Below are 26,845 nucleotides of genomic sequence, written 5' to 3'. Positions count from 1 at the left end.
ACCCCAAAAAAGTTTTCCAAGGCCTGTTTTGCCATGCTGTGGGAGGCATGTGGAGCTTTCCAGGGGTGGCATGGTGGCTGTTTACTTTCCTGTGTCCAGTTCTGTGTGTGTCCTGTGTTGCTCTTGACCACTCCCCGTGATGTCCCAGCCATGGATTTTTTCCACAGAAGGATCTATGAGCTCCTTGAGCACCCAGGCAGCATCCAGGCCTGATTGCCAGTAGGAGTCTGTCAAGGATGATGAAGGAATTAGTCCTTTGTCACCGAAAATCCCTTGCAAATTACTGTGGATAGAACAGCAATAATGCATTTGTAGTGTTTAATTTTCTGTGCATTTAGAGATGCAAAGAAGTCAATGCTGAAGATATGCTTTATTTGAGGTTTAATGGGGGAAATTAGCAGGAAATAGCTGGTATTACTGAGCTACGTGATGCTGAAGGGTAAAAAAGCCTCCAAGAAAGGCGGATTTTCTTTTCCTGAGAGATTGAAGGCTAAGCAGATTGAAACCAGAGACTAGAAATGGACTGCCCAATTAGTCATAACTGTTTCAGTCTGGCTGAGTGGGAAAAGCCAGGGAAAAGGGGGCAGGCACTGGATGAGTGCAGGCATCACTGCCTATTGCCAGTACCTCTCCCTGCACGTTGGGGGCTGCTGGGATCATCCAGGCTGGGGCCTGAGGTGGTTGGGGAGCTGGGACACTTGCCTTCTCACCACAGTGACCCCTGTTTTCTCCTCTCTCCTGCAGGAATCCAGCAGAGGAAGGAGCAGGACGCAGAGGTGCAGAAGAAGGCAAAGGAGTGCGGGCAAAGGGTGCTCAGGGTCTCCCCGGACCAGGGATCAGATGTGTACCTCCTCAGGAAGATGGTAGAGGAAGTGTTTGATGTGCTTTATAGTAAGAACCTTCATGCTTCCCTTTGGGGATATGGACTGTCCCTGGGGCTCACTGAGCTGCCCAGCACTGCCACCAGCTGTGGCTTTCATGCCAGCCCAGCTCCTCGGCGTGGGAGCAGGTGCCTGGCAGGACATGGAGAAATGTGCTCCTGTACAGAATTAGCATTGCATTGAGATGGGGTTTGGCCACTGCTTCTTAGTTTTCCAGTGCCCCAAACTGAGCCAAAAAAATTCCTGTGCTGAACAAAGCATCCTTTGTGTCCCCTGACCAGGGGAAGTCTCTGTGATGCCTTAATGTGATTTCCAAGCACACCTTTATCCCTGCCACTGTGTCCACAGCACCCCTTTCTTAGCACTGTGTTGGAGCTCTGCACATTGACTCCCTCTTTCCCCTGGCATTTAAGTCTATTTAAAAAGAAAACAGATGATTTTCTAGCATGTGGCCCTGCAGCCCCAACTTTGAGAGATGAGGTGGTGCCGTTCCAGCACATGCATCATCCCCAGCAACAAAGCTGCAATTAAATATAGATGACCATATGGCTGTTGGTATGGAACCCAGTGGGTTGCAGAGCTCCTTCCAGGCCCAATCTGCAGTGGCTTGAGCAGCAGCAGCACCTTCTTCTTGCTGACAAGGATCCACTGGAACCCCTGTGGGGTGGCTGGCAGTAGTGGCCATGCTGCTGGCTCATCCCCTGGCAGCACCTCCACCCTAGTCAGGGTAGGAAGAGCAATACTGGCTTGGGAAAACAGAGTCCCAGTTATTCCCCCATGCTGCTGAGAGGGTTGTGTTAGTTCTGCATGATGCTTTGGGGGAGTTCAGGCCCTGTGGCTGGACCAGCTGCAGAACTGGGTGCTTGGCTTTTCTGGCTGCAGCTCCCCATCACTGTCTGAGATTCAGGGCCTGGTGGAGCCCTGCTGGGGCTGTGCTGGGATCCCTGAGTACAAAGTGCCCCTGTTTGTGTCTGTGATCTGGGAATGGGCATTCCCACACACAGAAGGGGGACAGTGGGAGTTACCACCAACCACGCTGGGCTCACATGCAGGACTTGCTGCTGCTGGCTGTTGCATCTTCCACAAGCATCACAGACAGGAAAGGGAACTGGCATCCCTTCTCCCCGGGGACAGACAGTCAGTGAAATTTTCTGAAGCCACTTAAAGGACTTAGAGGCAATATTCCCATTAATGGGAGCAACCAGATCCTATTGCTGCCTTCCAAAGGCTGGGCCCAAGGATGAAGGAAGGGATGATGCAGAAGAGCCAAGGGAACAGAATGGAGAGGGTGTTTTTTGCTGCTCCAAGCTGCAGGTCTCATTGTCCTGCTGCAGATACAGTGCCACACTTGGCTGTCATCTTGGGAATATGTGAAATATTAAAATCTGACATACAATAAATACATAATTGCATTAGAAAAGCTTGATCAGGGTGCAGCTGCATGGGCTTTATGAACAAGGCAGCCCATCCATTGGATGATCAGTAAGGCTTTTTACGTTTCAAGGTGTATGGAGGTGCACGAGGCCATGTCCTCAGCCCAGCATGGCCAGCACTGCCATGGCAGAAGAAGGTTGGGCATCCCTGGGACAGCAGTTTTGCCTTTGGCACTGGGTGTAATTCTGCCTTTGCTGCTGCTTCAGTAATGTCAGCTGTTTCCATCCTTGAGCTTCTCTGGTGAAACCTGACAAAGCTGCTGCCCTCCTCCCTTCATTCCCACTGGGAAAGGCCTCTCCTGGCTGAGTGGGGAGAAATGCACAGGAGACAGTAGATTCACCCCAGGGTGATTCTGTTTGTAACACTGAGAGGACTGTGAGAGTTTTAACAGTTATGATTCTGAGGGTTTTTTGTTTTGGTTTTTTTTATCCTTCATCAATAAGGATTGGAAACAAAAATCTTTTAAAATGCTCAGTCAAAAAGATTCCCTCCAGAGCCTGGTAATCTCTGCACCAACAGGATGATTGATTACCAGTGGCTTCTATTAAACAGGCATTAATGATGATTATTGTCTCTTTAGCCAAACCACGAGTCTCTGTGCAGCAGTGCAAGGCTTCTGAAGGTCACCTTGACAATAACACAGTCCCCATAAAAATATGTTTGGGGATTTCTTGAGCATTGGGTTGATAAGGAGCCACTGTGGACATTGGGAGCTTTTCCCAGTCATGAAGAGTGGTGATGAAGGGAGGTGGAGAGCTGCTAGAGCCAGCACGTTGGGGCAGGGAAATTCTCAGCTTGCAGAAAGTAAACTCATGGTGTCATGGTTCAGAGGCTTATTTTAAAACTTTGGTTTATTTTCTTAATTAAAATATTATCAATCCTCCCTATAAGAAGCCTTAATGACTTGTGCAAGTTGCACATTGTTAGTTATAATGCATTCCTTCAAAGGACATGTTGAAGAAATCACTTTTAGTAAGGACTTCCTGGCAGTGTCACAAGATTTGCAGTATTTCTGTAAGATCTTTTGGGTTTGGGGTTTTTTTAAGAAGAGGGAAAAAAGAAAAGATTGGAAAGAAAATCTACAGTATAAAATCCCTCAACAACTTAAAGGTCCTATAACCTCTCTCTGCCCCTCAGCTTGGAGATGAAGGTGTGGGCACTGTATCATGCCACCAGATGTTTTGCATCTGGACACTGCTTTGCGAGACAGGTTACATTCCTTCATGGCTATTTCTTGTGCTTCATGCTTTCAGCACCATGTTTATTGATCACTGTGGCTTGGGTTGGTTTCCAAAGTAATTTTTCCCCAGAGAGTGGCTTGAGAGTTTTGGCCATCCCTTGAAATCCTTCAGAGCAGGCTGTTTTCTTGATGGTGTTTTTCCTGTAAAGTATAGCAGGGCAGCCCTGGTCTGGGCACACAGGCTCTTTTTCTGGTTTAGAAAATCCCTATATAATGGCAATGCTGCTGCCAGGGAAGGGAAAGCAATTAGTACCTGACTCCTTAGGGAGATTTTGGTGGCAGAGGTAAAATGGAGCCAGAGGCACATGGTGAGGACATGGTGGGACTGTGTTGCCAGTGTTGAGGGGAGCAGGTGAGAGTTCTGGGCAGCTGGAGGTGACTGTGCAGTCAAATGTATCAATGTTCAAGCTGTCTGTGAATTGTGGGATGGAGGGAGATAGTTGGTTTTGGTTTTTTTCCTTGTCTGTCAAAGTGAATCAAAGCTGCTTGACAGCAACAGCAATCAAACTGTTTTCCGTTCTTCCAGGAGGTAAAATAAGAAAACTGACTAGAAATGAGGTTCCCAGAATATCTCAGTAAGCATGAGATAGAAATCATTGTGAGCTCCTCTGCCTTTGTCAGCCCTTGGCTCCCTCCCACCTTGCTGATGGCCATGTACCTCACTGGCATATGGCTGGGCACTCCCAGGGGTGGGCTTGTGCCAAGTGACCCCAACTGAGGATTCTACTGTGAAACCTGAATGATGAGACATCTGTTTATTGGCTTTTATGAGCTTTTTATTAATTAATGCTTTTAGAAAGGAATTGGAGTGCCTTGCATGCTAAGTGTGAAGGTAGGAATGGGTTTTTTTCTCTGAGTGATCCTGCTGGTATTTCTTGCTCTTGCATTTAGTCTCCAGCTCAGCCATGGCGAGGGGCACAGGGTGCTTGTCAGTGTGTAACTCTGTCCCCTCCCCAGGTGAAGCCATGGGGAAGAGCAGCGTGGTCCCTTTGCCGTACGAGAGGTTCCTGAAAGAGCCAGGCTCGCTGGCAGTGACTGGCTTGCCTGAGGGAATCAGCTTTAAGAAACCCCTGGAGTATGATGTGAAATCCCTGATGGCCATCCTAGAGCACAGCCACAGCATCCGCTTCAGGCTAAAAAGGTAATTTTAGTTTTGGGGACCTCCAAGGAGCAAGACAGCAGCGAGCCCTGGGGATGGTGGCACAGGCAGGAGGGTCCCTCCCATGTCCCAGCTTCTCCTCAAGACCCACAGACCTGGGCCCAGCCCTGCCAAATCCAGCCTTGCGCAGAGATTTGTTCGTGTTGGGGGGCTTGAGTCCATTTCAGGCTCATTTCTATAAAAAGTGTGTGTAAACATGCACATTAACTGCATCTTTTTATGTGTCTCTGCCAAAATTTCCACTGCGGTAAGCTAAGTGCTTTTCTGTCTCCAGAGGGATTTCCAGGGTAAATGCTGCAAGTGTCTTCCCAGGCTGAAATGGTTTTTTTAATGCCAGGCAAGGAGGGAAGTGGGGGACTGCAGCAGAGCAAACTCCCCCTTTTGGCCACATTTATGCAGGGGGTTCAGTAGTTTTAGGTGCATTTCCCCTGCATTTGCCTTGCTGGCAGCACCTCAGATCCATTCAGAAAAATGCTGAGCATGACCAAATACCTCCTCTAAAGGCTTGATGCTTCTGGAAAATCAGGCTGAGACAGCTAAAAGTAGGACACGCAGAATTTGTGCTGTCTGTGAGCTTGTGGCTCCCTGTCTCATGTGGAGCACGTTGGTTTCTTCAGTCTGAAACTCATTTGTAGGCTGACTGAGCTCCCCCTTGAATGTGCCATGGGTGCTGGGGGGTGGCATAGGCAATGGAGCCAAGTGATTGTGGTCACTAAAGGTTTTACCCCTTAAATGCACCAGGCATGGAGCTGTGCAGCTGGGTCCTAGCTAAAAAAATGCTTTCAACTAACCAGCTTTGACTAACCAGCTCCACTTAAAGAAGACAAGAACCATTTAGGTGCCTGAAGGTGCTCAGGTGTTTGACGGATGGATGTAACTTCTGAATCATAGAACAGAATTATAGAATGGTTTGTGTTGGAAGGGACCTTAAAGACCATCTTGTTCCAAGCCCCTGCTGTGGGCAGGGACACCTTCCACTGTCCCAGGTTGTTCCAAGCCCTGTCCAGCCTGGTCTTGAACGCTTCCAGGGATGGGACAGCTGCAGCTTTTCTGGGCAACCTGTGCCAGGGCCTCACCACCCACACTAGGGAAGAATTTCTTCCTAATATGCAATCCAAACCAACCCTCTTTCAGTTTGACAATGTTCCCTATTGTCCTGTAGCTCCCTGCCTTTGTCAAAAGTCCCTTTCCAGCTCTCCAGTACCTTTGGGTAACGGAAGGCCAGAGGATGTTCTCTCCAGAGCCTTCTCTCCTCCAGGCTGGACAATCTCAACTCTCTCAGCCTTTCCAAATAGGAGAAGTGCTCTAACCTGTAATGGTCTTCATGGTGCTCCTCAACAAGAAGCCTGGCAGCTGCTGGTGCAGCATGTCCCACCCTCCCAGGCATGGCTCTCCTTCCCCATCCACATCCTCGCTTGCTGCACCTTAGCACTGCCATGGGCTCAAAGGAACCTGTTTTTCCCTCCTCTTCTCCCTTCCTTCCCCTCAGGCCAGCAGATGAGCCCAGCCGAGAGCCCAACCCCAACATCGAGTTAACTTGTTCCTCCCTCGCCTCCAAGGGCAGCCGAGACTCTGGTGCCAGCGGCCCTGTGGCCAAGGCCAGCACGCAGGACGCGCCCTCCGCCATTGCTATCACCAACTTCCTCTACGGCGTCTCGCTGCCCGGCCCTGTCGCCGTCGACCTCAAGCAGGAGGCGTCCTCGGGCCTGCCGGGGCCCACGGCGGCGGGCGAGGCCCTGCTGGCCCGGCCGGCGGGAGAGCTGAAGGTGCCTTCCTCACAGGAGTACAGCGACTGCTGTGGTAATAGCCTGGAGTTTGCTCTCCCGTGAGGGCCCGCTGCCCTGCCCGCCCTGGCCCTGGTACACCTGGGGGTGTTGGTGTTCCTGGGCTGACAACCAGTGTGGGGCTTGGCCTGTGTGGAAGTGAGCAGAGCCCCTGCCGTGCTGCACCTTCCCTGGGTGCCTGGGAGGTGCTGGCAGGGCACATCTCTGGTTTTGCCCCAAAATGGCAGGTGCTGCAGCACCAGGCCAGGAAGGCAGCGGCAGTGGGGATGGCAGGGGTTGGTCTGGCCAGCTCTGTCACAGGCCAGGGTGCATGGAGGAGAGACAGAAGGGTTGGCAGGGGACAGCACTCAGGGTCTTGTGGTGTCTGGAGCACGGGTCAGGCTCTCATCAGCCCTTTATCCTTGTCTCCCCTCTTGTCCAGGACAGAAATCATCAGTCTCCGGAGGTCCCCTGATCCAGAATGTGCACTCGTCCAAGCGCATCCTCTTCTCCATTGTCCATGACAAGACAGGTCTGTGTCCTGCTCCAGCATTAAGGCAACCCTACTGAAAGGTTTCCCCTCACCACATCTCTCCCCAGCAGTCTCCCAGCCCTCTCCATACTCTGCAGGGACCTGGCAGTGCTGGAGAGGATGCATTTCACATTGGAGCCAAGACCCTCCTCTCTGCTCCAGTCCATCCCTGCCATTCCAAGATGCTGCTGGTGGTCCTTGAGCACTGCTGCCTGGCTGGGAATTCCCATCTCTGTTTCCTGCACAGGGAGCCAAGGCATGGCTTTGGGAGAGGCTGTTTGCCCCAGCTGCAAACAGCACATACCTGCTGAAAACTTGGCATTTTTTCCAAATTACTGAAAGCCACTAGTCCCAGTGGGATTCTGCAGCAGTGCCTGGGTGGATAAACAGTGGGGAGGAGACTGCCATTTCCTCACCTCCACTGCACCCAAAGGAAATGCAGCTTAAATACCCATGCTTGCCTTGAAGAGGATAAAAAAATATGGGTGGGAAGGTTGGGAAAGAGGAGAAGATGGAAAAGATCCACTTGTGAAAGGGCTGTACTTTTCAAAGGTTCATTCCAGATGGAGTTGGCTCTGTCCAAGAGGATCTTTCAATCCAGGGCTGAGAAATTTTATGGGGTCATTTCTTAGGAATCTGCTTTGCACGTGCCAAGGAGAGTGCTTAGGTCAGGGGTTGGAGAAACCCAGACCTTATCTGGGTTATTATTGCCAGCCTGGCAAAATTCTCTCAGGAGCAGGGAAATAATTTTTAAAGTCTTGTTCCTGCTTCGCAGCACTTTGCAGGAGAAAAGTGCATCTGCTGTGTACGAACCATATGGAAGTTTCTTATTTCTTGTATTTTGTTTTGATAGATAAGTGGGACAGTTTTATAAAAGAAACTGAAGACATCAACACCCTTAGGGAGTGCGTGCAAATTCTTTTTAACAGCAGATATGGTGAGTAGGAGTTAATATCCCATTATGCATCTGCAGTGCTTGTGGATTGCATATCATTATATAGCAATCATTTTTGTTCCCTAACACAGCAGCAGAAGCCATATGCTAGAGCTCCCTGCTCTTCCTAACACATTTAGCTCAGCAGCTCCCAGTCTCCTGAAGGTTATGTCAATATTTCTGTTCGGAGCCCCACACCATAGTCAAGGAATTTATAACTGGGCTGTAAAGCAGCCCTGTCTGGGAATGTGGCAAGATGGATCATAGCACTTGGGCACCAGGAGTGGGGGCATGTGGCCCTTTACATACATGTGGCAGGTAAAAATAAGGTGGTTGTTGTTGCAGCTGCTTTTTTCTCCATCTGCATGGCTTGCATATGTTGTTGCTCCTTCCTTTGCTGTGGACAGTGCTTTTGGTGTAGCTCCTGGGCATTTAGGCAGGTGGAAGCTTGGGAGATCACTTGGGGCTGGTGGGTGCTTCAGCTGTGCCATCCCTTTCAGGCTGTGTAATTTTTGACTTACAGATGGGCTGGAGATGTGTGCTCTGTCACCTGTGAGTTGTATATGGGCTTGAGACAAGCCCTTTAACTTGTGATTTATAGATGTGGTGCTGGAGTGTGTCCAAAAGGTAACAGAGCTTAGGAAGAATCTGGAGCATGAGTCTGATGAGGAGCAGCTGAGGGAGCTGTGGGGGCTCAGCCTGGAGAAAAGGAGGCTCAGGGGGGATCTTCCCACTCCCTACAATTAGCTGAAAGAAGTTGTGGGACTCAGTTTCTTCTCCCAGGTGACAAGTGATAGAATTAGAGGAAATTGCTTCAGGCTGCTCCAGGGAAGATTTAGATTGGACACTGGGGAAAATTTCTTCACTGAAAGGATGGTCATGCACTGGCACAGGCTGCCCAGGGTAGTGATGGAGTCACCATCCCTTGAAATGTTCAAAAAAAGCATATGGATGTGGCACCTGGGGACATGGTTTGGTGAACATGATGCTGCTGGGTTAACAGCTGGAATCGATCTTAGAGAGTTTTTCCAACATTAACAATTTTATTATTCCACATGCTATGCAGCTTGTGAATCATAGAGCTCACAAACCTGCTGGGGTGGGTCACAAGGAGTTTGGGATTGATATTTGGACCAGCTCACTCCTGGTTTGTCATCACTGGGCATGTCTGGGAGTTTTGGAAGACACTTAGCTGTGTTTACTGCTGCTTTCCTTTTGTCCCATTTCCTGTGGGAGAGCTGCTCCCGGGGCTCACTTTCTGGGACAAGCAGAGAAGAGGGCAGAAGGCATTTGCTGTCCTTGAGTTCGAGCCCTCACACTTTTGTTTTAGCATCTGTAAAAAAACAAAGCACTTGTGTAAATGAAAGCCATGTGTTCATCTTGCAGCTGAAGCCTTGGGGTTGGACCACATGGTCCCTGTCCCCTACAGGAAGATTGCCTGTGATCCCGAGGCAGTGGAGATCATTGGCATCCCAGACAAAATCCCTTTCAAAAGACCTTGCACCTATGGGGTCCCCAAGCTCAAAAGGATACTGGAGGAGAGGCACAACATCCATTTTGTCATCAAAAGGTGGGTGGCAAGGACAGCAAAAGGAAGTGTATGGCTCAAGGATGTCAGGGATTTGAGCTGTGCTCTCTCCATGCTTGCAGGGTTTGTTTTGACACCAAAAACTCATTTCACCCTCTTTCATAAGACAGTTGAAAGCTCTTTCTCCCTGCAAACCTCTGGTTTTCATCTCTCTCCCTTTCTGCAAGGATGTGGCAGAGCTGGCTGTACCATGCTGACCCCCAAGCTCTGCCACCCTGTTTTAAGTGATCACAGGCACCAAACTTTGCTGATGCCACCCAAACATTTGAAGGTGGTTGCAGGACTTTGAGTGACATTTGGTGGATGGGAGGAGGGAGGAACATCCATATTCTCACAGGGATTCCCATCCACCTTGTGTTTCACTGATCACTCGTGCCCATCCTCTGTATCTGGTGATGAGAATCTATCACCTACAGGACAGGCACTGTGTCCAGGTGTCTGCCTTTCCACTGGGCAGGAGGAGTGGATGTATTCCTAGTTATCACTGTGCTGTGCAGTCTCTCTTTGCTTCTCTGTCAGGAAAATCTGCTCTATAATACATTGATGTATCCAGTCCCTGCCTGTGCAGCACTTGTGTTGTTCCATTCCTAGAGGTGTGAAACTACAGCACAGAAAAATCCTGGACAAGGCTCCCAAAGGGGCTAAAATCACCAACACTGATAAAATTCAGGCATCCTGAAAAGGATTAGCTCTCCTGATGTCAGTTGGTAGAGAAGTCACTTTGTCCTGCTTTGTGCAGGCTGCCCCAGGCTGGATCAGGCTGTGGGATGTGGTCTGGACATAGTTTGCTCCTATGAGCAAAGTTGTAGGTGCACCAAAATACAATATTCAGGAGACAGGTGACATCCTGGTCAATGGTTGCATTGGAAATTGAAGATCCAGTAACAGCTACTTTGGTCCTACTGTTTCTTTTTGTAAAGCCAGCCTATTGCAGCCTCCTTTTATAAGTTAAATTAAGACAATGACTTATAGGGTTGCATTGGAAATTGAAGATCCAGTAACAGCTACTTTGGTCCTACTTCTTTTTGTAAAGCCAGCCTATTGCAGCCTCCTTTAATAAGTTATTAAGACAATGACTTATAAGCAGATTTAGAGGTGCTTTAGTTAAAAAGCATATGCCATAAGGGTGCTTGGCTGCACAACAAGCTAAAAGGCCTTTTTTTAGCTGAAAAATTCATTCAGTATTTTTAGAGAATGAAAAAAATTACTAGTTTGACTTGGTTTAATGCTATTCATTAATTAAACCTCCAACTCAGTCATTAGCAGCATCTATTTCTAATTCTTTTTTCTTTTTTTTTTCCTTCTCTCCTAGGATGTTTGACGAAAGAATTTTTACAGGTATGTTCTCCAAATCCTTTGATTTAGTGCCCACAAAATTGAAAGGTTATCCAGAGAAGCAGAGTTGAAATAATGTCACTGTAAGCAGAGGAAGTGCAGGACACATGCAGTTAGAAGGACAAGCCTTGTCTGTGCCCTACACCAGGACATGCTGAGATTGCCTTTGCCTGGTATCAGTGCAAGCTCTGTACTCCCCTTAAAAATTGAGTTTTGAAGGTTTGAGTGAGAATTCCTGGTGTGTGAGGCTGGGCTGGCTCTTGAATCAGCTGAGCCACAGTAGAGGCAGTATCTGTAATTTCAAGAGGAAGAAAATTACTGCTGTGTTTCCTCACTGGTAACTTATTCTTTCTTTGGCTTTCTTTGCTCTGTGTTTTTACTTCTTTTTTTCTCTGAGTGGAGAAGCCAGACAAATTCTTTACTGTGAGGGTGGCAAGGCCCTGGCACAGGTTGCCCAGAAAAGCTGCAGCTGCCCCATCCCTGGAAGTGTTCAAGGCCAGGTTGGACAGAGCTTGGAGCAATCTGGGGTTGTGGCAGGTGTCCCTGTCCATGGCAGGGTGGAACAAGATGGTATTTAGGGTCTCTTTCAGCCCAAACCAATCTGTGATTCCATGGTAAGTGCTTTTTGGCAGATAGAAGGAGACAGGTAGCCATGCTGTCAGGCTCAGCCCACTCTCCTGCAATGCCCTCATACACACCTGGAATATGGCATTGCATCCAGATTTATCACACCCGGGTCCTGGATTGCCTGGGCTTGGCTCTCAAGTAAAGGCATGTTTTGGGGTGGTGTTTTGGTTTTTTTTCCCCCCCCTGAGCTGCCAACTGCACATGCTGGTAGCTCTCCAGACACCTTCTTCCCACATATCTCTGCCAGCCAGATTATCACTCTTGCCCCATGACAGCCTCAGCCCTGAGAGTGCAACCTGGTGAGGTTGGAGCCACCCAAAACAGGCTGGAGCCACCAGCAGAACCTGGAGGGGGTCCCACCCAAATGAGGGATTTCTTTGTCTAAAGCTGTTAATGGCTTTTTTTTTCTCAAGAAAAGGATTTCTTTAAGCTCTAGCCCATCCCCAAGGGATGGAGCACTGAGCTGTGTTTTGGGATGCTTGGATTTTCTTTTCATAATGCCTGCATGGTGTCTGGGGGAGGCATCATGTACATTTGCACATCAGCTCCAGACCTGTGCTATGGGCTTGTGGGTTACATGGCAGGCAGGTGCAAGTGGATATTTGGAGATGAGGAAGCAAACCCAGCAGAGCTGAGGTGGGTGACAGGCCCCACTCTCCTGACAGTTCCCTGCAGGGCTACCAGAAGCAAAACCCATTAAACCTGGCTCTCTGTGGTTTGTGTCAGCACATCAGCTTGTGCAAAAAAATCCGCATCTGCTGAGTCAGGAGGTGCCATTTCTGCAAAGACATTATTTTCTGAGTGGAGCTGTATTTTAAGTTGCCATTTGTGAAGTATCCCAAAGCTTCCCCATAAAGTTTTGCTCACCCTTTAATTAAAATACCCACCACTGCTCGGAAACCTATTTTTGTTACTCCCCTGGGTAGCAGCTTCAGGCAGGCTGTGCTGGTGCAAGAACAAGATTTGGTTCATAGAAAGCACAAATTAAAAGGAGCCTTTTGGACTGTCAGTACATAAATAGTGTTTTTAAGGTTCTGTGTTTCTGCTGATCCTATTGCCAGAGCCCTGCCCTTTCTCACAGGCTGGAACCAAAAGGAAAGTGGCATCAGGTTCCCATAGAGGGAATATGTTTTAGAAGGGTGAGGATATTGTAATGGTGCTTTGAGACCAGCAAAGGGCCTTTGACAACAGCTGTTTAACAAGACACCTTGTGGTTTCTGCAGCCTCACAATGTAGTCTCACTCCCTCCTTGCCCCAGCCCTCATTCTTCAGCTCTTTGCTCACTTCCCTGCTTGATTTTATTTCCTACTCTGCCTTCAGATTACTCTTTCCATCTCCAAGGTCATTGATGAGCCTTCATTTCAGCTCCTTTCAGGCTGCTGAGGAACAGGGAAGAGAGAGAGGAAGTTTTTCATGGTGGCAGGATGCTTCTGTCCCTCTCTGTGTCACTGTGACAGATTTCTCCAGCTGCTTGATGGGCTTGGAGCTGTGAGACAGGACTGCCTGTATCTCTGCTACTCTGTGTTTTGCCAAGCTGGCATCCAGTGCAGCACATCCCTTCCCTTGGGACAGGGCTCTCCCCACTTTGGGGCTTGCTCCTACAGCAATGATCCATGGCCCTGGTTTTTCTGACCTTCGTCCCTACTCTTGGAACTCTTGTCCTGTCAGCCAGCCCTTTCTGGAGATGCTCTTTCCTGGCAGGGCATCCCAGCACACACATAGTTATGGAGAGGGTTAAGCAAATGTCCTGCTAATATTTTGGCATGTGAACCCAGTGGAATCACACCCTTGTCTTTGCAAGCAGGTGAAACATGAAAACCCACTCCCCTACCCTGACCTCAGCTCTGGGACTAGGAGGGGAACAAGCTGCAACATTGGCACCTCCAGCTGCTAATCCTGGTTTTGCTTTTCTCCCAAAACCCACCATGCACACCTGGCAACAGGAAGCAAATTTACCAAAGATCCAACCAAGCTGGAGCCCTCCAGCCCTCCCCGTGAGATCTCCCCTGAGCCTCACCGTGGGGCCACGCTGGAACTGGGGGGCACCTCTCAAGCCAACAGCAGGTAAGTGGGATTTCTGTCCCTGTTCCCTGCAAAGTGACATCCCCTCAGAGAGTCATTTTGCGGCTGTTAATGTGCACAGCAGGTTACTGAAGTGTTCATCAGCAATGTCCAGTGGGTGCAGGAGGGTGCCATGGGTTTGAGTCAGTAAGCTAGAGCATCAGGGAAATGTTGTAAGTCCACATTGGGAAGGTGAGTGGCTGAACTGGTGCTGCTTTCCTACCTCCCTAAAATCCCACAGCAATGGTACAGCTAGTCAGCGCAGGAGGAGGCCAAGCAGCCCCATCTTTTTGCAAGCCAGAAGTTTGGAATCATTAACTTGGAGCAAAACTGATGAAGTGAGAGCCATGCCTGGGATTATCTGCTGGAACTGTCTCTGGTGTTAATGCATGGCCTAAAGGATTTACCCTCAGCCCACACTGTAACAACATCCTGCTAATTAAGCGTTGCTTGTTTAGAAACCTCATAAGGAGCCTTACATTTAATAAAGGTGGGGTTATACAGTCCAGCAGGTCAGCAGAGTTTTTATGAGAGTACCTGTTTCTATTACAACTGTGCCATGAACTAGACAGGTCCAAAACACGCTGGCAGCACCTGTGGAGCATATACCACATAGCATACAGCTTTCCAACCCAGCCTGGGAGATCCAGGAGGTGTTTGTCTCTTTATAGCCCAGTTTCCTTCATTCTTAATTCAGTGGAAGCAAGGTGTAATTTAGCCTCTGAAGTAATTTTAAGGAACAGAGGCAGGGCAGCAGTTTATAGCATTATGAACTGCTGTAAGACAAGGAGCCTTCTCCCAGCCTTGCTTCACACAAACGGAGTAAAGAATGCTCCTCAGCTTCTCTGGCACAAAAGCTCACTGCCCAGCACTGACAGCTCCACCAGCTGGAGCTCCAGACAGAGCTGTGTGGTTGCTAAGCTGTGCAGGTCAAGATGGGGAAATAAGGTAAATTGTCTTTGTCCATCCATGACATCTCCTGGGCTCCTTTCCTTGCTTGGCTCTTTGATGACATGAACCTGTGACAGTTTGGGTCTCTTCTGGTTATCCCCAGTGCTGTTTCAGGTTTGTTCCCTTGGATGTGGCTGCTGCATGCCCCTAAAGCATGTCTGGGACAGCAGAACCTCAATGAGTGAGCCTGGCAATATGAAATATCAAAACTTTGGAGGGCAGAGACCTCTTGAGCTGCCCAGTCTGCAGGGCTGGCATTTGTCTCCATCTTTCTAGGTATCTTCAGCTTCAAATGAGGGTTTGTGGGAGATTGGTTTTTGTTCCTTTCTGCAAATGAGGAACCTCTGTGCCTTGGTAGGAGTGTTTCCATAGGAATGGTCCCCCCAGGTCAGAGTCCTGCTCCAGGGAAAGTGCAGTGTCCAGTACTCCAGGAGAAGGGCCAGACACTGTGAGGTGCAATGCACACCCCAGAGAAGCCCTCCCCCCAGACTTCCTTGGTGAAAGGTTTGGTTTGACCTGAAGTGGGAGAGTTTAAAACCCTTCCCAAGGCTCCCAGGTAGTATATATCCCTTCTAGACCAATGATCCTTTTTGCCTTTCCACATTTAGGAACAGCAATTGAAGAGCACTCACGGCTTGTTTTGTGGTTTGTTCTGGTGATGCTCCTGAGTGCATTTAGGCAAGTGAGAAGTGCTTTTGAACATCCCTCCTGAGCCAACAGGCCCTGGCTCAGAAGGATTTTCCTTCCTCCTGAAGGACCACCATTATGAAGGAGTGCTTTTTCCAGAGTGGTTCTTTAGGTCCCTTACTGCCAAAAAGCTGTGGTTGTCCTTGTTCAAGAGAGACACAGGGAAGCACATGCATCCTGGGAATGCAAAATAATCTCATTGGGATGCAGAACAACTTGTGTAAACTCCTGAGCATGTGAAGTTAACTGTAGATGGGAATTTGGGATAGTGCCCAGTTTTCAGTGAAGAAGAGCTTTGAACAGAATAAATATTTACCAAATCAATTGATTTTTCCTTTCTCCCTATTTTTTACCTCCATGAGTAACCACACTGTAATAACACTTACGCACTGCTCTCTGTCACAAAGGGATAGAGCCAACCAAGTTTTGGGCTGAAAAACAACCTCTCTTGTTTTCAGGAGCTCTCTGCTGCACTCCCATCCATGGGTGTGTAGAGGCAGGGCTGCCATCAGCAAGGGTGCAGGACCAGGGTGGGTTTGAGAGCAAAGCTTATTTCCAGAGAAGCTCGCAGACCTTGCAGCCATGGATGCTCTGCCACTGCTGGGGCTGTGGGTGTGGTGGCCCTGGGGACCCCTCTAGCTCCTGCAGCCCTCTGTGACACCAGGCAGCATTTCTCCCTCCTGCCAGGATCAGTTCACATACCACTGGGTTTTAAGCTCTCTCTTTTCTTACACCATGACCACCTTTCTTGTCTGCCTTTCCCTTTCAGGTCTGAGAAGTGTAGTGTTTCTGAAGGCTGTGAACCAGGTGAGGAATAACTCATTTTCTCTTGCAAGACATTGTTATGGGAGGCACTCTAGAGAAAGATGCCTGCAAAGTAACTTGAATGTTTAGTTGCCTGATTGCACCACAGTGCAGTTGTCTGAGGACTTTTTCCCCATTTGATTGATGCAGAGAGGAAGGTTCTTACCCTGTGACCCTACAGCTGGGGCCTAAAAATGCACAAATTGAAATAATGAGACTTAAGCATGTGCTTAAATGCAAAGCTAAGAGAAGTCTTCACTCTCTGAGCTCCTTTGAAAGCCACCACTGAGAAGTCAGCAGTGGTGGTATTCTGAGCACCATGAATGAAAAGGATGTGCTTTTCCACAGATTTAGGGGCTTGGACCCATTGAAACCACACCAAGCCATGCTGTCTTGCCTTTCCAAGCTGCAAGCTGGGACTCAGTGCCTTGCAGTTGATCTATCCTACCCAAAGTGAGGAAATTTATCTTGAGAGAAGAGGAAGCTGGGCTGAGGACTGTGGGCAGCCTCTTCCTGGGACAGCCTCCTCCTGGGGCAGCTGCTCAGCACAGACTGGGGTTGAAACCACACTGAATTTCACCAGGGTTCAGCTGGTCTCATCTTGGTGTGATGAAGCTTCAGTCAGAATAGGGGAAAGTTCCAGGCATGAGTTTGGGAGCATTAAAATTGCTAGGAGCTACCCGCTGGAGACAGCTCCTCTGGTGTCTCCGCCAAGGCCCACTGGTGGCCCAGTTCATTTTAAGTGAAGAAAGCCAGGAAAGGAGCATTTTGCAAGGTGCAGCTGCCAGTTTGTGGGCACCAACAGCTCCTCCAGCCAGGCTGTTTGCAGAAGCCATGCCCACAGGTGTCCCTTTGGGTACCTGCATGCCTTGGGCTTGATGCTGCTGGGCCACTTGACTGAAGCCTTGTTGTTGTGGCAAGCTCAGGTGGCACTGAAGTGACAGCTTCACTGCACTGGTGCTGTGTTGGGCAGATTGCTGGATGCTGTTGGTGCTGTGTTGGGCAGATTGCTGGATCCTGTTGGCGACTGCCTTCCGTTGCCTTTCCCCATAGGTACCTCAGGAGAGCTAGGTGGGATCAGGCAGATCAAAATCGAACCAGACGAGCTGAACATCATCCAGATCACCGTACCAGGTAGCTGCTGGGGTACCATCTGTGTGCAGTGGTGCTGCCCAGGCAGGGCTCATATTTCAGCATCATGTTTCAGCACTTTGCTTTGAGAACAGGCATTTGCAGGGTATTTCCCAGCATGTAAGGTTCCCTCATTTACCTGCAGTGGTCTTCCTTAGCTGACGTAGGAACATATCGAGGTTTCCTGGGAGCACTGGAAGGTGGTTTAGGGCTCTTTGTTGTTTTTCTCTCTCCTTCATTGCTGTCCTATCTTGCCTTTCCCCTGGAGAAAGCGAGCCTGGTTTGCTGCTTTGCTTCATGTGGAGGATCCCAGGTATTGAGTGCAGGATGCTTTTGAAGAGGTCCTTCATTTAGAAAACCAGCCTGGTTTTGAAGAGTTCATAAAAACTAATAGGAGGCAGGTCTAATAGGTCTAATAGTAGGCAGGTTTAATATTCAGCACATGCTAAAAATGTGATGGAATTGTTGACACTGATGGGGGAAGTTCCCCACATTTCTGCCCAGGGAGGTCAGTGGCAATGGGTTGTGATGGAGATGACATGCTTGAGGGGCAGCTGGGAGAGTCAGTTTTCCACTTACCTGTCCTGGACAGTGCAGCACATGGTAGGATGATCCTCAGGGTTTAGTGAATGGTTTGTTAGCAGTTTGCATTTTCAGTGTGCTTTACAACCATTAATTAGTAAGCTCCACAGAATGAGGGCAGCAACAGGACTCTAACATGCCTAAGGGTGAGTGATTCTGGTGAGTGACACCAGGCCCCACCAGCTGTTGTACCTAAATTGTAGCAGTCCCCTTAGTAAGGTGAGAGTTGAGGAGTCACTCCAGGATTGGTGTAGAACAGACTTCTTTATGGTTACTAGAGGGGAAGGAGAAAGAACAAGGCATAGTGGTAGATCAAACACTTTCTTTTTCAACTTGGCAGCTAATGGAAGAGAAGAAAGTTGATACGTGGTAAGCTGGAGGTCCATGGGAGGAGTGGGAAGAATTACCACTTGTCCAGTGCCAGGGAGATCATACCTCAAGTCCAGAGTCCACCTTTTCTTGCCTTATTTGAGGATTGAGTTGAATCAGAGGGGATACAGCTGAAGGCAAGGAGGAGGATTAATAGAAAAGAGGTGCTTACCTACAGGAAGAAGTTGGTGAAATTTGGATTATTTATTCTGTGAGAGCAGAAGTGACCTGATTGAAGTATATAAACTAGTTGAAACTTCATTTAAAGCTGAATTTGGGTGGGTCTTTGAGGGTATTGGACAGCCTAGCACTTGGGAAGAAAGGTTTAATGTCAGGGAAACCAAAAGAGGGTTGATTTTGTTGAGAAAGGCAGCATTAGTGGAACCATTTCCTACCTCATGTAGTAGCTAAATCATGCAGCATTAGCTTTTTAAGTCAAAATTGAGTGTCCAGATGGAATTAAGCCAAGAAAATAATTTGAACTAGTTTTGCTCTTCACCTTCTGTGGAGGTTAGGAAGAGATTTCTGCTTCTTTCCCTCAGACCAAGAGGTCAGGTCGTGTCAGGGGTGAGCTCTGGGTGGTTCTGGGAGGAAGAAGGCAGATGCATCCCCGGAGCATCTTCTGTATGTGGGGCTCCTGGGAGTGGGGGGCCCTTTGCTCAGTCCTTGCTGACAGCCAGGACCCTCTGAACGCTGTTTTGGGGACAATGTCCTGCTGGTGTCAGAACAAAAGGTGTCTGTGGGTTTTTGTCCGCAGACCGATCCCCGGCTTCGGTGGAAATGCAGGACCCAGTGCCCACACACACGGCCTCCGAGGAATCCAGATACATCCTGGAAACAGTAGCAGGTACCAGAAGTGAAGCATCTGGGAGACTGCAGGGTAGCAGGGGTGTTCATGCATGTGTCAAAAATTAGGAAATACCATTTATGATCCAGAGTGGTGGAGTTCGAGAGCAGTTCCAGAGTCTTGGCCTCAGTGAGGCCAGCTGGGAGCTCTGATAGATTAACTGGTGGGTTTTCTGCATAAACTGGTAGATTTTCTGCATAAACTGGTGGGTTTCCTGGCGCTGCTGCTCCTTCCCATCCTCTGTTCAACTCCAGCATGCTGCAAACCCAAGCCCCTTTGCCCAGGGCACACCTGGAACTGACTTGTGGGATGTATGCTGCCCTGTGGCTGCCCTTGCTCCTGCTGGGTCTCTCCTCTCCCAGGGAGCCCAAGGGTGGGCAGCCCTCTTGTGTGGAAGCACTGGGTTTATTCTGCCAGTGCAGCTCTTGGCATGCTGGTACCAGCCCAGCCTCTGCTGGGACACTTGCTCAGAGCTCAGTGAGGGGAGGGAGCAGTTGAGTGGCTGCAGGGCACCTGGAGAGCTGCTCATGTCTTGTCTGGTTTTGCTGTTGCTAACTCTCTTCTTCCTCAGCAGAGACAGAAAAGGGGTCCAGTGAGGAGTCTCGACATGAAGAAAAGCAGATGGAGGGGTCAGGTGAGTGTGTGGTGAACTCTGAGCATTGCCCATCACTGCAGGTTTTTGGAAGGATGGATGCACACAGATATATTTTAGGTTAGATTTTGTGAGCTTCCTATGTTATCAGCAAAGCCTTTAGCTTCCAAAGCCTCTGCCACAGAAGCGCACCATTGTGTTCCTGGGCCCTGTCCTCTCCTCTTGTGCTTGAACTTACTTTTTCTTCTATTTTTTTTTCTTTTTTTTTTTCTTTTTTTGCTCCTGACTGCTAGCATGGGTCTGTAGCAGATGCATCCCTGCCCTTCCTTGTTAGGAGATCAGTTTGGAGGCTGCTGTCAGAGGACTAGCACTGATCTGAGGGCATGGGGAGTGAATGGCTGTCTCTGCCAGAGGTCAGGCAGGGGCTGCTCACCTGCACAGTGCTTGCCCTGGAAGCAGCTGGTTGCTCAGAGCATTTCTCTGTATTGTTGTTTGTTTTTTGGTTTTTTTTTGCAGATGGTATAGGGGACATTTTAAGTCATTTGAGGAAACAAGTTGAAATTTTGTTCAGCTCACGATACGGTAAGATGGTCATTAACAATGTTCATCATGCCAGCTGCTGGCTTTGTCACCAGCCCTTTCCAAACCAGCAGCTGAGTGAAGGTGCAATCTGATTTGTTCATCTGTTGTCTGCTGGGCTCACAAATGCATTTGAAACCTCCTTCAGCCTTGTTATTGCAGCTCTTCCCCTTGGTTTTCTTAAAGTTCTTTCACTGGCTGCAGCCTGGGAATTGCTGCCTTCATCCTGCAGAGGGAGGGTCCAAAGTGGTTTCCCCATCATTTGTTTGAATCTCAGAGAGTGTTTTCCACCCACAAAGATCATTGCATGGCTCAGAAAAGCTGGTGGCACCTTGGTGGTGGGGGCTGGCACTCAGCATGCTCTGCTCATCTCTGCTTAGAGAGGTTATTTAACTGGGAAGAAATACAAGCGAGGTCACACATGCATTTTGAGAGCTGGCACACAGTTTTTGCCACTTCTAGGACCAGGAGATGTGGCTGTGCCTGACAATCCTCAAAAGCTGGGGGCATAGCTGAGCTGTAGAGCCCATTGTGAGCAGGACAAGGAGATGAGCCAGGATGCTCTCAGGCAGGGCTGGGCACTGGGGGTGCAGCTGGAGCAGCCATTGGAGCAATGGCTCTCAGTGCTCCCCCTGTTACTGCAGTAACAGGCTGGGAGTCCACACTGATGAGGTGGGGTTTTAACCTTGTCATGGTTTGACACTGGCCAAACACCAGTACCCACAAAAGTTGCTTCCTTCCTTTTTTCTGTTACAGTTGGGCAGAGGAGAGGGGAAAAAAAAAATGAAGGGCTCATGAGTTGAGATAAGGACTGGGAGAAAACACTCTAAGGGCAAAACAGGTTCAAATTTAAAGGTATAAAGTAAATTTATTATTAACAGAGTCAGAGGAGGGTAATGAGAAGCAACACAAGCCTTTAGAACATCTTTTTTGTCCCCCAGCCCCTCCCTCTTTCCCACCAACAGTGCAGAGAGACAGGGCATGGGGGTCTTGGTCAGTTTGCCATTTGAGATCTTATTCTGTTTGCTCAGGGAGAGGAGTCTTTTATCTGCTGTGCTGTGGGGTCCCTCCCATGGGCAAACAGTCTTCCCAAAACTGCTGTGGTGTGGGTCACTCATCCACAGGCTGCAGTCTTTTAAGGCTAGGCTGCTCTAGGTTGGAAGCAAGGGCATTTTCTCAATTTGGGTTTCCCACTGGATCACAGCTTTCCTGGCATCCACCCATTCCAGCGTGAGAACTTTTCCCACGGGCTGTGAGTGGATCTCTGTGTCCCCTGTGGACTTCATGCCTTACAGGGTTCAGTTTGTTTTACCACAGTCCTCACCACAGCTTGCAGAGGAGTCTCAGCTCTGACACTTAGAGGACCTCCTCCCCCTCTTTCTTTTCCACTGCCCTTGCTGCTGCCATGTTGTTTTCCCTCACATGTCCTCACGTCCTCCTTTTCTCTGACTAGAGGAAAAACTGTTGCTTGTAGGTACTATTGCCTACAAGTTCCACTAATTCAAAGATTGCTGCAAGATCCCACAGTGCCAAGAAGCTGATTTTGTCCCAGTTCTGCACTGGGGAGTGGCCCACCACGTCTTCACTGCCAGCCACGTGTCCCCGCTGCCATGGCACAGGCAGTGCCCGCCGCAGCACTGGCACTGTCTAACACCTCTCTTCATGTGGGGCACTGGGAAGGGAAGCTGCCACTGCTGCCCCTGCCCTTGTCACCCGTGGCACGGCTGGCCAGGCAGGCAAGGCTCACCACTGGCCTCTCCAAGGTGGCAGCAGCCACAGCGGCCACGGTGCCTCCCCACCCCTGGGGAGAAAACTGCGTGTGCGCTGGTTTGATTTTCTTCTTAAATATGTCATCACAGAGGTGTTACCAGCCTCTCTAACTGACCCTGTAGCATGTCCATCTTCAGAGCCATCTGAGATTGGCTCTGTCAGATATAGTGGAAGCTTCTAGCAGCTTCTCAAAGAAGCCACTTCTGTGGCCTTCCCCTGCTATCAAAAACCAGGCTGTGCCAAATCAACACAAACCTGTTTTTTAATCTATCCAAATAGCACTGCCTCCTTTTCTCAGTTTGGGTTTCCCACTGGATCACAGCTTTCCTGGCATCCACCCATTCCAGCGTGAGAACTTTTCCCACGGGCTGTGAGTGGATCTCTGTGTCCCCTGTGGACTTCATGCCTTACAGGGTTCAGTTTGTTTTACCACAGTCCTCACCACAGCTTGCAGAGGAGTCTCAGCTCTGACACTTAGAGGACCTCCTCCCCCTCTTTCTTTTCCACTGCCCTTGCTGCTGCCATGTTGTTTTCCCTCACATGTCCTCACGTCCTCCTTTTCTCTGACTAGAAGAAAAACTGTTGCTTGTAGGTACTATTGCCTACAAGTTCCACTAATTCAAAGATTGCTGCAAGATCCCACAGTGCCAAGAAGCTGATTTTGTCCCACTTCTGCACTGGGGAGTGGCCCACCACGTTTTCACTGCCAGCCATGTGTCCCCACTGCCATGGCACGGGCAGTGCCCGCCGCAGCACTGGCACTGTCTAACACCTCTCTTCATGTGGGGCACTGGGAAGGGAAGCTGCCACTGCTGCCCCTGCCCTTGTCACCCGTGGCACGGCTGGCCAGGCAGGCAAGGCTCACCACTGGCCTCTCCAAGGTGGCAGCAGCCACAGCGGCCACGGTGCCTCCCCACTCCTGGGAAGAAAACTGCGCGTGCGCTGGTTTGATTTTCTTCTTAAATGTGTCATCCCAGAGGTGTTACCAGCCTCTCTAACTGACCCTGTAGCATGTCCATCTTCAGAGCCATCTGAGATTGGCTCTGTCAGATATGGTGGAAGCTTCTAGCAGCTTCTCAAAGAAGCCACTTCTGTGGCCTTCCCCTGCTATCAAAAACCAGGCTGTGCCAAATCAACACAAACCTGTTTTTTAATCTATCCAAATAGCACTGCCTAGCATTGGCTGTTTGGTTGCCTTTGGCAGTATTTAGCAGAGCAAGGGGACCATGCACAGGCTGATGGGGCACCCCCAGGCACATTCCCTGTCTCCTCCCTTAGCAGAGGGGTTTCCATGGATGTGGAGTTCCCTTGCGTTGTGGAGAGATGCTTGCAGCCTTTATAGGAAGGCAGGCTGTGATAATGTAGCAAATGCAAAAGCCAGCTCCAGGTGGCTGCATGGCTCTGTCCCTCATCTCATGTCTGCCAGTGTCAGGGAAATCCCCATGAGGTACAGACCAGCCACAAACTCCCCAAAAACCTCTTGAATCCCTCCAGCAACACACCATGCTGCTGTTGCTTGGACCTGACATGGAGGTCCAGCAAACTAATGAGATTGGGTTCTCACGCAGCAAAAGCCATAGGAATCTCAGAGCCAGTCAAAGTCCCCTACTCCAAGTTCCTGATGTACCCTGAGGACCTGTTTGTTGTGGGCTTGCCAGAAGGCATCCTGCTGCGCCGCCCCAACTGCTTCGGGATTGCAAAGCTGAAGAAGATCCTGCAAGCCAGCAACAACATCCAGTTTGTCATTAAAAGGTAAGGCAGGTGGGGTGGCTGTGCCTTGGGGAGGATGTTTGTGCTCAGAGCTCCTGCTGAGCACAAACATCCAGTGTCCTGGGGAGCACCCAGCACTTGGTCACTTAAATAAATTTACTTGATTAGAAGCAGACAAGCAAGGGTGGTTGCCTTCTTGGAGCCATCCGTGGGAGGCAGCAATGGTGTTGTCATCTGTCCCTTTATGTCTTTTGGTTTTTTAACCTGCTTTTGCAAAGGTTTGGCCACCTCAGCAGGATGGGTGAAGAGGCCTTTAAACTTCAGGGTGCCCAGATGTGGAGCAAGGACAGGGGCTGGGAGCCCTGGAGGGTTTTCCTACAGAAAGTGGCTCCAGCTGAGGTCCAGATGTGCATGTGGGCACGTGGGATGCTGCAGATGTGAGGAAAGATGCTGACCCTGTGCTGGGGAGCAAGGGTGTCATAAGAACTGTGAGAGGGCTGGGAAAAGCCACAACCAATGTAATGCAAGAGCATTGCCCTGAAAGAGGGAACAGATCCAGCAGAGATGGATTTTAAGATGTCTTAGGTATTTTGGGGGCGGTTTCTCACCCAAATGCTGGCACAACCAATACTGCAGGTGACTGAAACAGAAAATAAATATTGGGGTCATGGAGATTTTGTGGTGTCAGAACAGCAGATCTCAGGTCACCCCAATCCTATTTTGGGGTTTCCTCCTGTCCTGATTTTGGATTCATTCCTTTGTGACACAGCTTCAGTTCCCCTTGTTAACAAGCCCTACTCTCACTTCACTATGCAGCTTTAGTATTGGGTACCCAAATGGCAATTTTTGGGGTCAATTTTGTGTTGAAAGAAGCACAGCTTCTCCCATGCCTAAGAAATGTTCAGGACCATATCCACTAAAAGTCTGTAGCTGCTGACTTAAGCTGCTCAGTCATCACCTACTTAATCTCATCCCAAGGAGTGACACATCAGCTCATTAAAGAGCCTGTCAGCATGAAAACTATGTCCACAGTTCTCCCGCTGTGCTGCAGGAGCTTTTAAATAGCATTAGCCAGACAGAGTGAATGGTTTCTGGCTGTAGGAGTGGTGTCCTGAGGATGCTGGAGCAGCACTTTGTCCCTGGCAGGGAGGTCACTCACATCCCTCTGCTTCTCCCTGTTTTCCAGACCGGAGCTGCTGGCGGAGGGCGTGAAGGAGTCGGTGTCAGACAGCCCAGCAGCCAAAGGTAGGCTGAGAGACACCCAGCAGCTGGGCTGTTAAGGGCTAGGTAGGAGAGCAGTGAGAGTGGTTTCCTACAGCCTTCCCTCCCCACCTTGTTTTTGGCTGGAAACCCCCTCCCATGCATCCCCCTTGGCAGTGCTGATTCCTAATTCCTCTTGTGTCCCCTGTCTCAGCCGCCGACGAGAGGGACTCGAGCGAGGCGCTGCTGGAGGACGCTGTGAAGAGACAGGGCTTTCAAGGTGTGGGGCTGGAGACTTGGGGGGCTGAGGCACAGCTCCCTGGCCTGCTCTGGGGGCTGCATGGGACAGACGTGGCAAGGGAGTGCTGCAGGTGTGGGGCTCGGGGGGTTGGCAGAGGAGCAAGACAAGGCTGGCAAGGAGGAGAGAAGGAGGTGGAATGAGAGGATGGAAAGCACAGGAAACTAGAAGACAAGATGCACAGCCAGGACAGGCAGTCCCACAGGTCTAAGGAGAGGTTTGAAGTGCTCTGCATGGTGCCCTAATTAACCAGCTTGGCTTATCTCCCTGTCTGACCTTGCAAGATGCATAATTAAGTTTCCAAGCCTAGGGGTTTGCCTTTTCTGGGGCTTTTTCCACCTGTGTGATGTTTGTATAAATGCCACTCGAGTTTAGCTGGCAGCTTCATGGTGGCTCCCTTGGGGGACAGAGTGGTGGGGAGAAGCCTGTGGGCTGGACAGGCAAGTGCTACCCTGCTCAGGCATCTCTTCTTGGGCCCTGGGGGCCTGTGAGGGTTTGCACAAGGATGGAGAGCTTTTTCAAAGCCTTTAGTTTCTCTGAGAGGCTTTGGAGTGTGTTATATTTTAATGCCAGTAATTACCACAACTGAATCTTCGATTTCACGTGGCTTTTATTCTTAGCAAACAGGCGAGGGAAAAATAACTCAACATATTTCTGTTTAGATTATTTTTAAGGACTTTGAATGACCCACTCCACAGATTAGCTAATTGCAAGATAAGGGCTTTCCTATAATTAGAAAATGGCATTACTTAAAAGTCACAGAGTGCCTTTTAATATACCAGCAGAAATCTATAATTGTTTCTTTATTTTACAGAAAATTATGATGCCAGGCTTTCCAGAATAGACATTGCTAATACGCTGCGGGAACAAGTCCAGGACCTGTTCAATAAGAAATATGGTGAGAATCCAGGCTTGTTTTATTCCCCCCCTTACTCCCTCCTAATTTTTTTAACTCTTTATCTCTTCCCTGTGCTCCTGATTCCTTCTTGCCAGGTACTTTCTCTCATCTCCCCCTTGAGCTGCTGGTACTTAGGAGGACCAGGAGGGAATGGCAGCTCTGGGATTTGCCCCTGTTAGCTGTGGGAGCACAGGGAGTGCTGGGAGGCTGGGAAGGGAATAGGAACAGGCCATAGCAGGCACTGGGGGACAGGAAGATGCTGCTCCTCCTGTTCCTAGAGCAGGGAAATGCTATTATCCCTGTGTTCAGGTTTAGGAATGTTATACCCCAGCTTAGTGTTCACACTGTAGCATTACAAACCATGCACTGCTCCTCTACTTGCCCTTCCCCCTCTCCCTCCCCTTGCAGTGGGTTGGAGACTTGGAGGCACAGAGGGTAAAAATCACCTATTGAGATAGGAGTTTACTGGAAACAGCCATGGAATAAGAAAACAAAGAATAACAACAACAAAGGGAACCAGCACTACCTGACCACTCCCTCTGCCTCACTTACTTGACCAGAAGGGACCCCTTCCCTCATTCCTGGAAAATTATGTGAGGTGATACAGAATAAGCTCTAGCTCCTAGCCTTGCCCTCTCCTGGCTACTGCAAAAATTAACCCTGTCCTGGACAGAACCCTTATTCTGTAACACTTACATCATGCCAAAATTCTACACTTACCAACTATATACATACACGTGTGTGTGTGTATCCACAAGCACAGATATATCCACATTTCTGTAGACACTGTTGTCCCTCCAGGATGTTTGTTGAGTTCATTTAGACCATGATTGTGGGTTCCATCCATCTTCCACAGGGCTGCTGTGCTTTTGG

At 49.4% G+C, this 26,845-nt stretch overlaps 1 protein-coding gene across 8 annotated transcripts in view; it reads left to right on the top strand.

The window, feature by feature from the left end:
• The window catches only part of GTF2IRD1 (GTF2I repeat domain containing 1), a 69,302-nt gene that overhangs the window by 24,742 nt on the left and 17,715 nt on the right, over nt 1–26,845 (top strand). For 4 of the 8 annotated variants that reach the window (XM_039732953.1, XM_039732951.1, XM_039732948.1 and 1 more), the window contains exons 4-20: nt 745–891; nt 4,513–4,696; nt 6,204–6,514; nt 6,920–7,009; nt 7,863–7,946; nt 9,330–9,513; nt 10,844–10,869; nt 13,437–13,557; nt 15,962–15,999; nt 17,050–17,130; nt 18,836–18,925; nt 19,497–19,559; nt 20,034–20,099; nt 23,435–23,618; nt 24,763–24,821; nt 24,991–25,056; nt 25,889–25,972. In XM_039732953.1, coding sequence (XP_039588887.1) covers nt 745–891; nt 4,513–4,696; nt 6,204–6,514; nt 6,920–7,009; nt 7,863–7,946; nt 9,330–9,513; nt 10,844–10,869; nt 13,437–13,557; nt 15,962–15,999; nt 17,050–17,130; nt 18,836–18,925; nt 19,497–19,559; nt 20,034–20,099; nt 23,435–23,618; nt 24,763–24,821; nt 24,991–25,056; nt 25,889–25,972 — 1,878 coding nt within the window. The remainder of the gene's footprint in view (nt 1–744; nt 892–4,512; nt 4,697–6,203; nt 6,515–6,919; nt 7,010–7,862; nt 7,947–9,329; nt 9,514–10,843; nt 10,870–13,436; nt 13,558–15,961; nt 16,000–17,049; nt 17,131–18,835; nt 18,926–19,496; nt 19,560–20,033; nt 20,100–23,434; nt 23,619–24,762; nt 24,822–24,990; nt 25,057–25,888; nt 25,973–26,845) is intronic. The other 4 variants (XM_039732950.1, XM_039732955.1, XM_039732952.1 and 1 more) reach the window with 4 other exon arrangements.

Source organism: Passer montanus, unplaced genomic scaffold, assembly GCF_014805655.1.
Source record: "Passer montanus isolate IOZ18808 unplaced genomic scaffold, ASM1480565v1 scaffold81, whole genome shotgun sequence".
Lineage (NCBI taxonomy): Eukaryota > Metazoa > Chordata > Aves > Passeriformes > Passeridae > Passer > Passer montanus.
The sequence above is the reverse complement of the archived record's forward strand: the minus strand, read 5'-3'. Positions and strand labels throughout refer to the sequence as shown.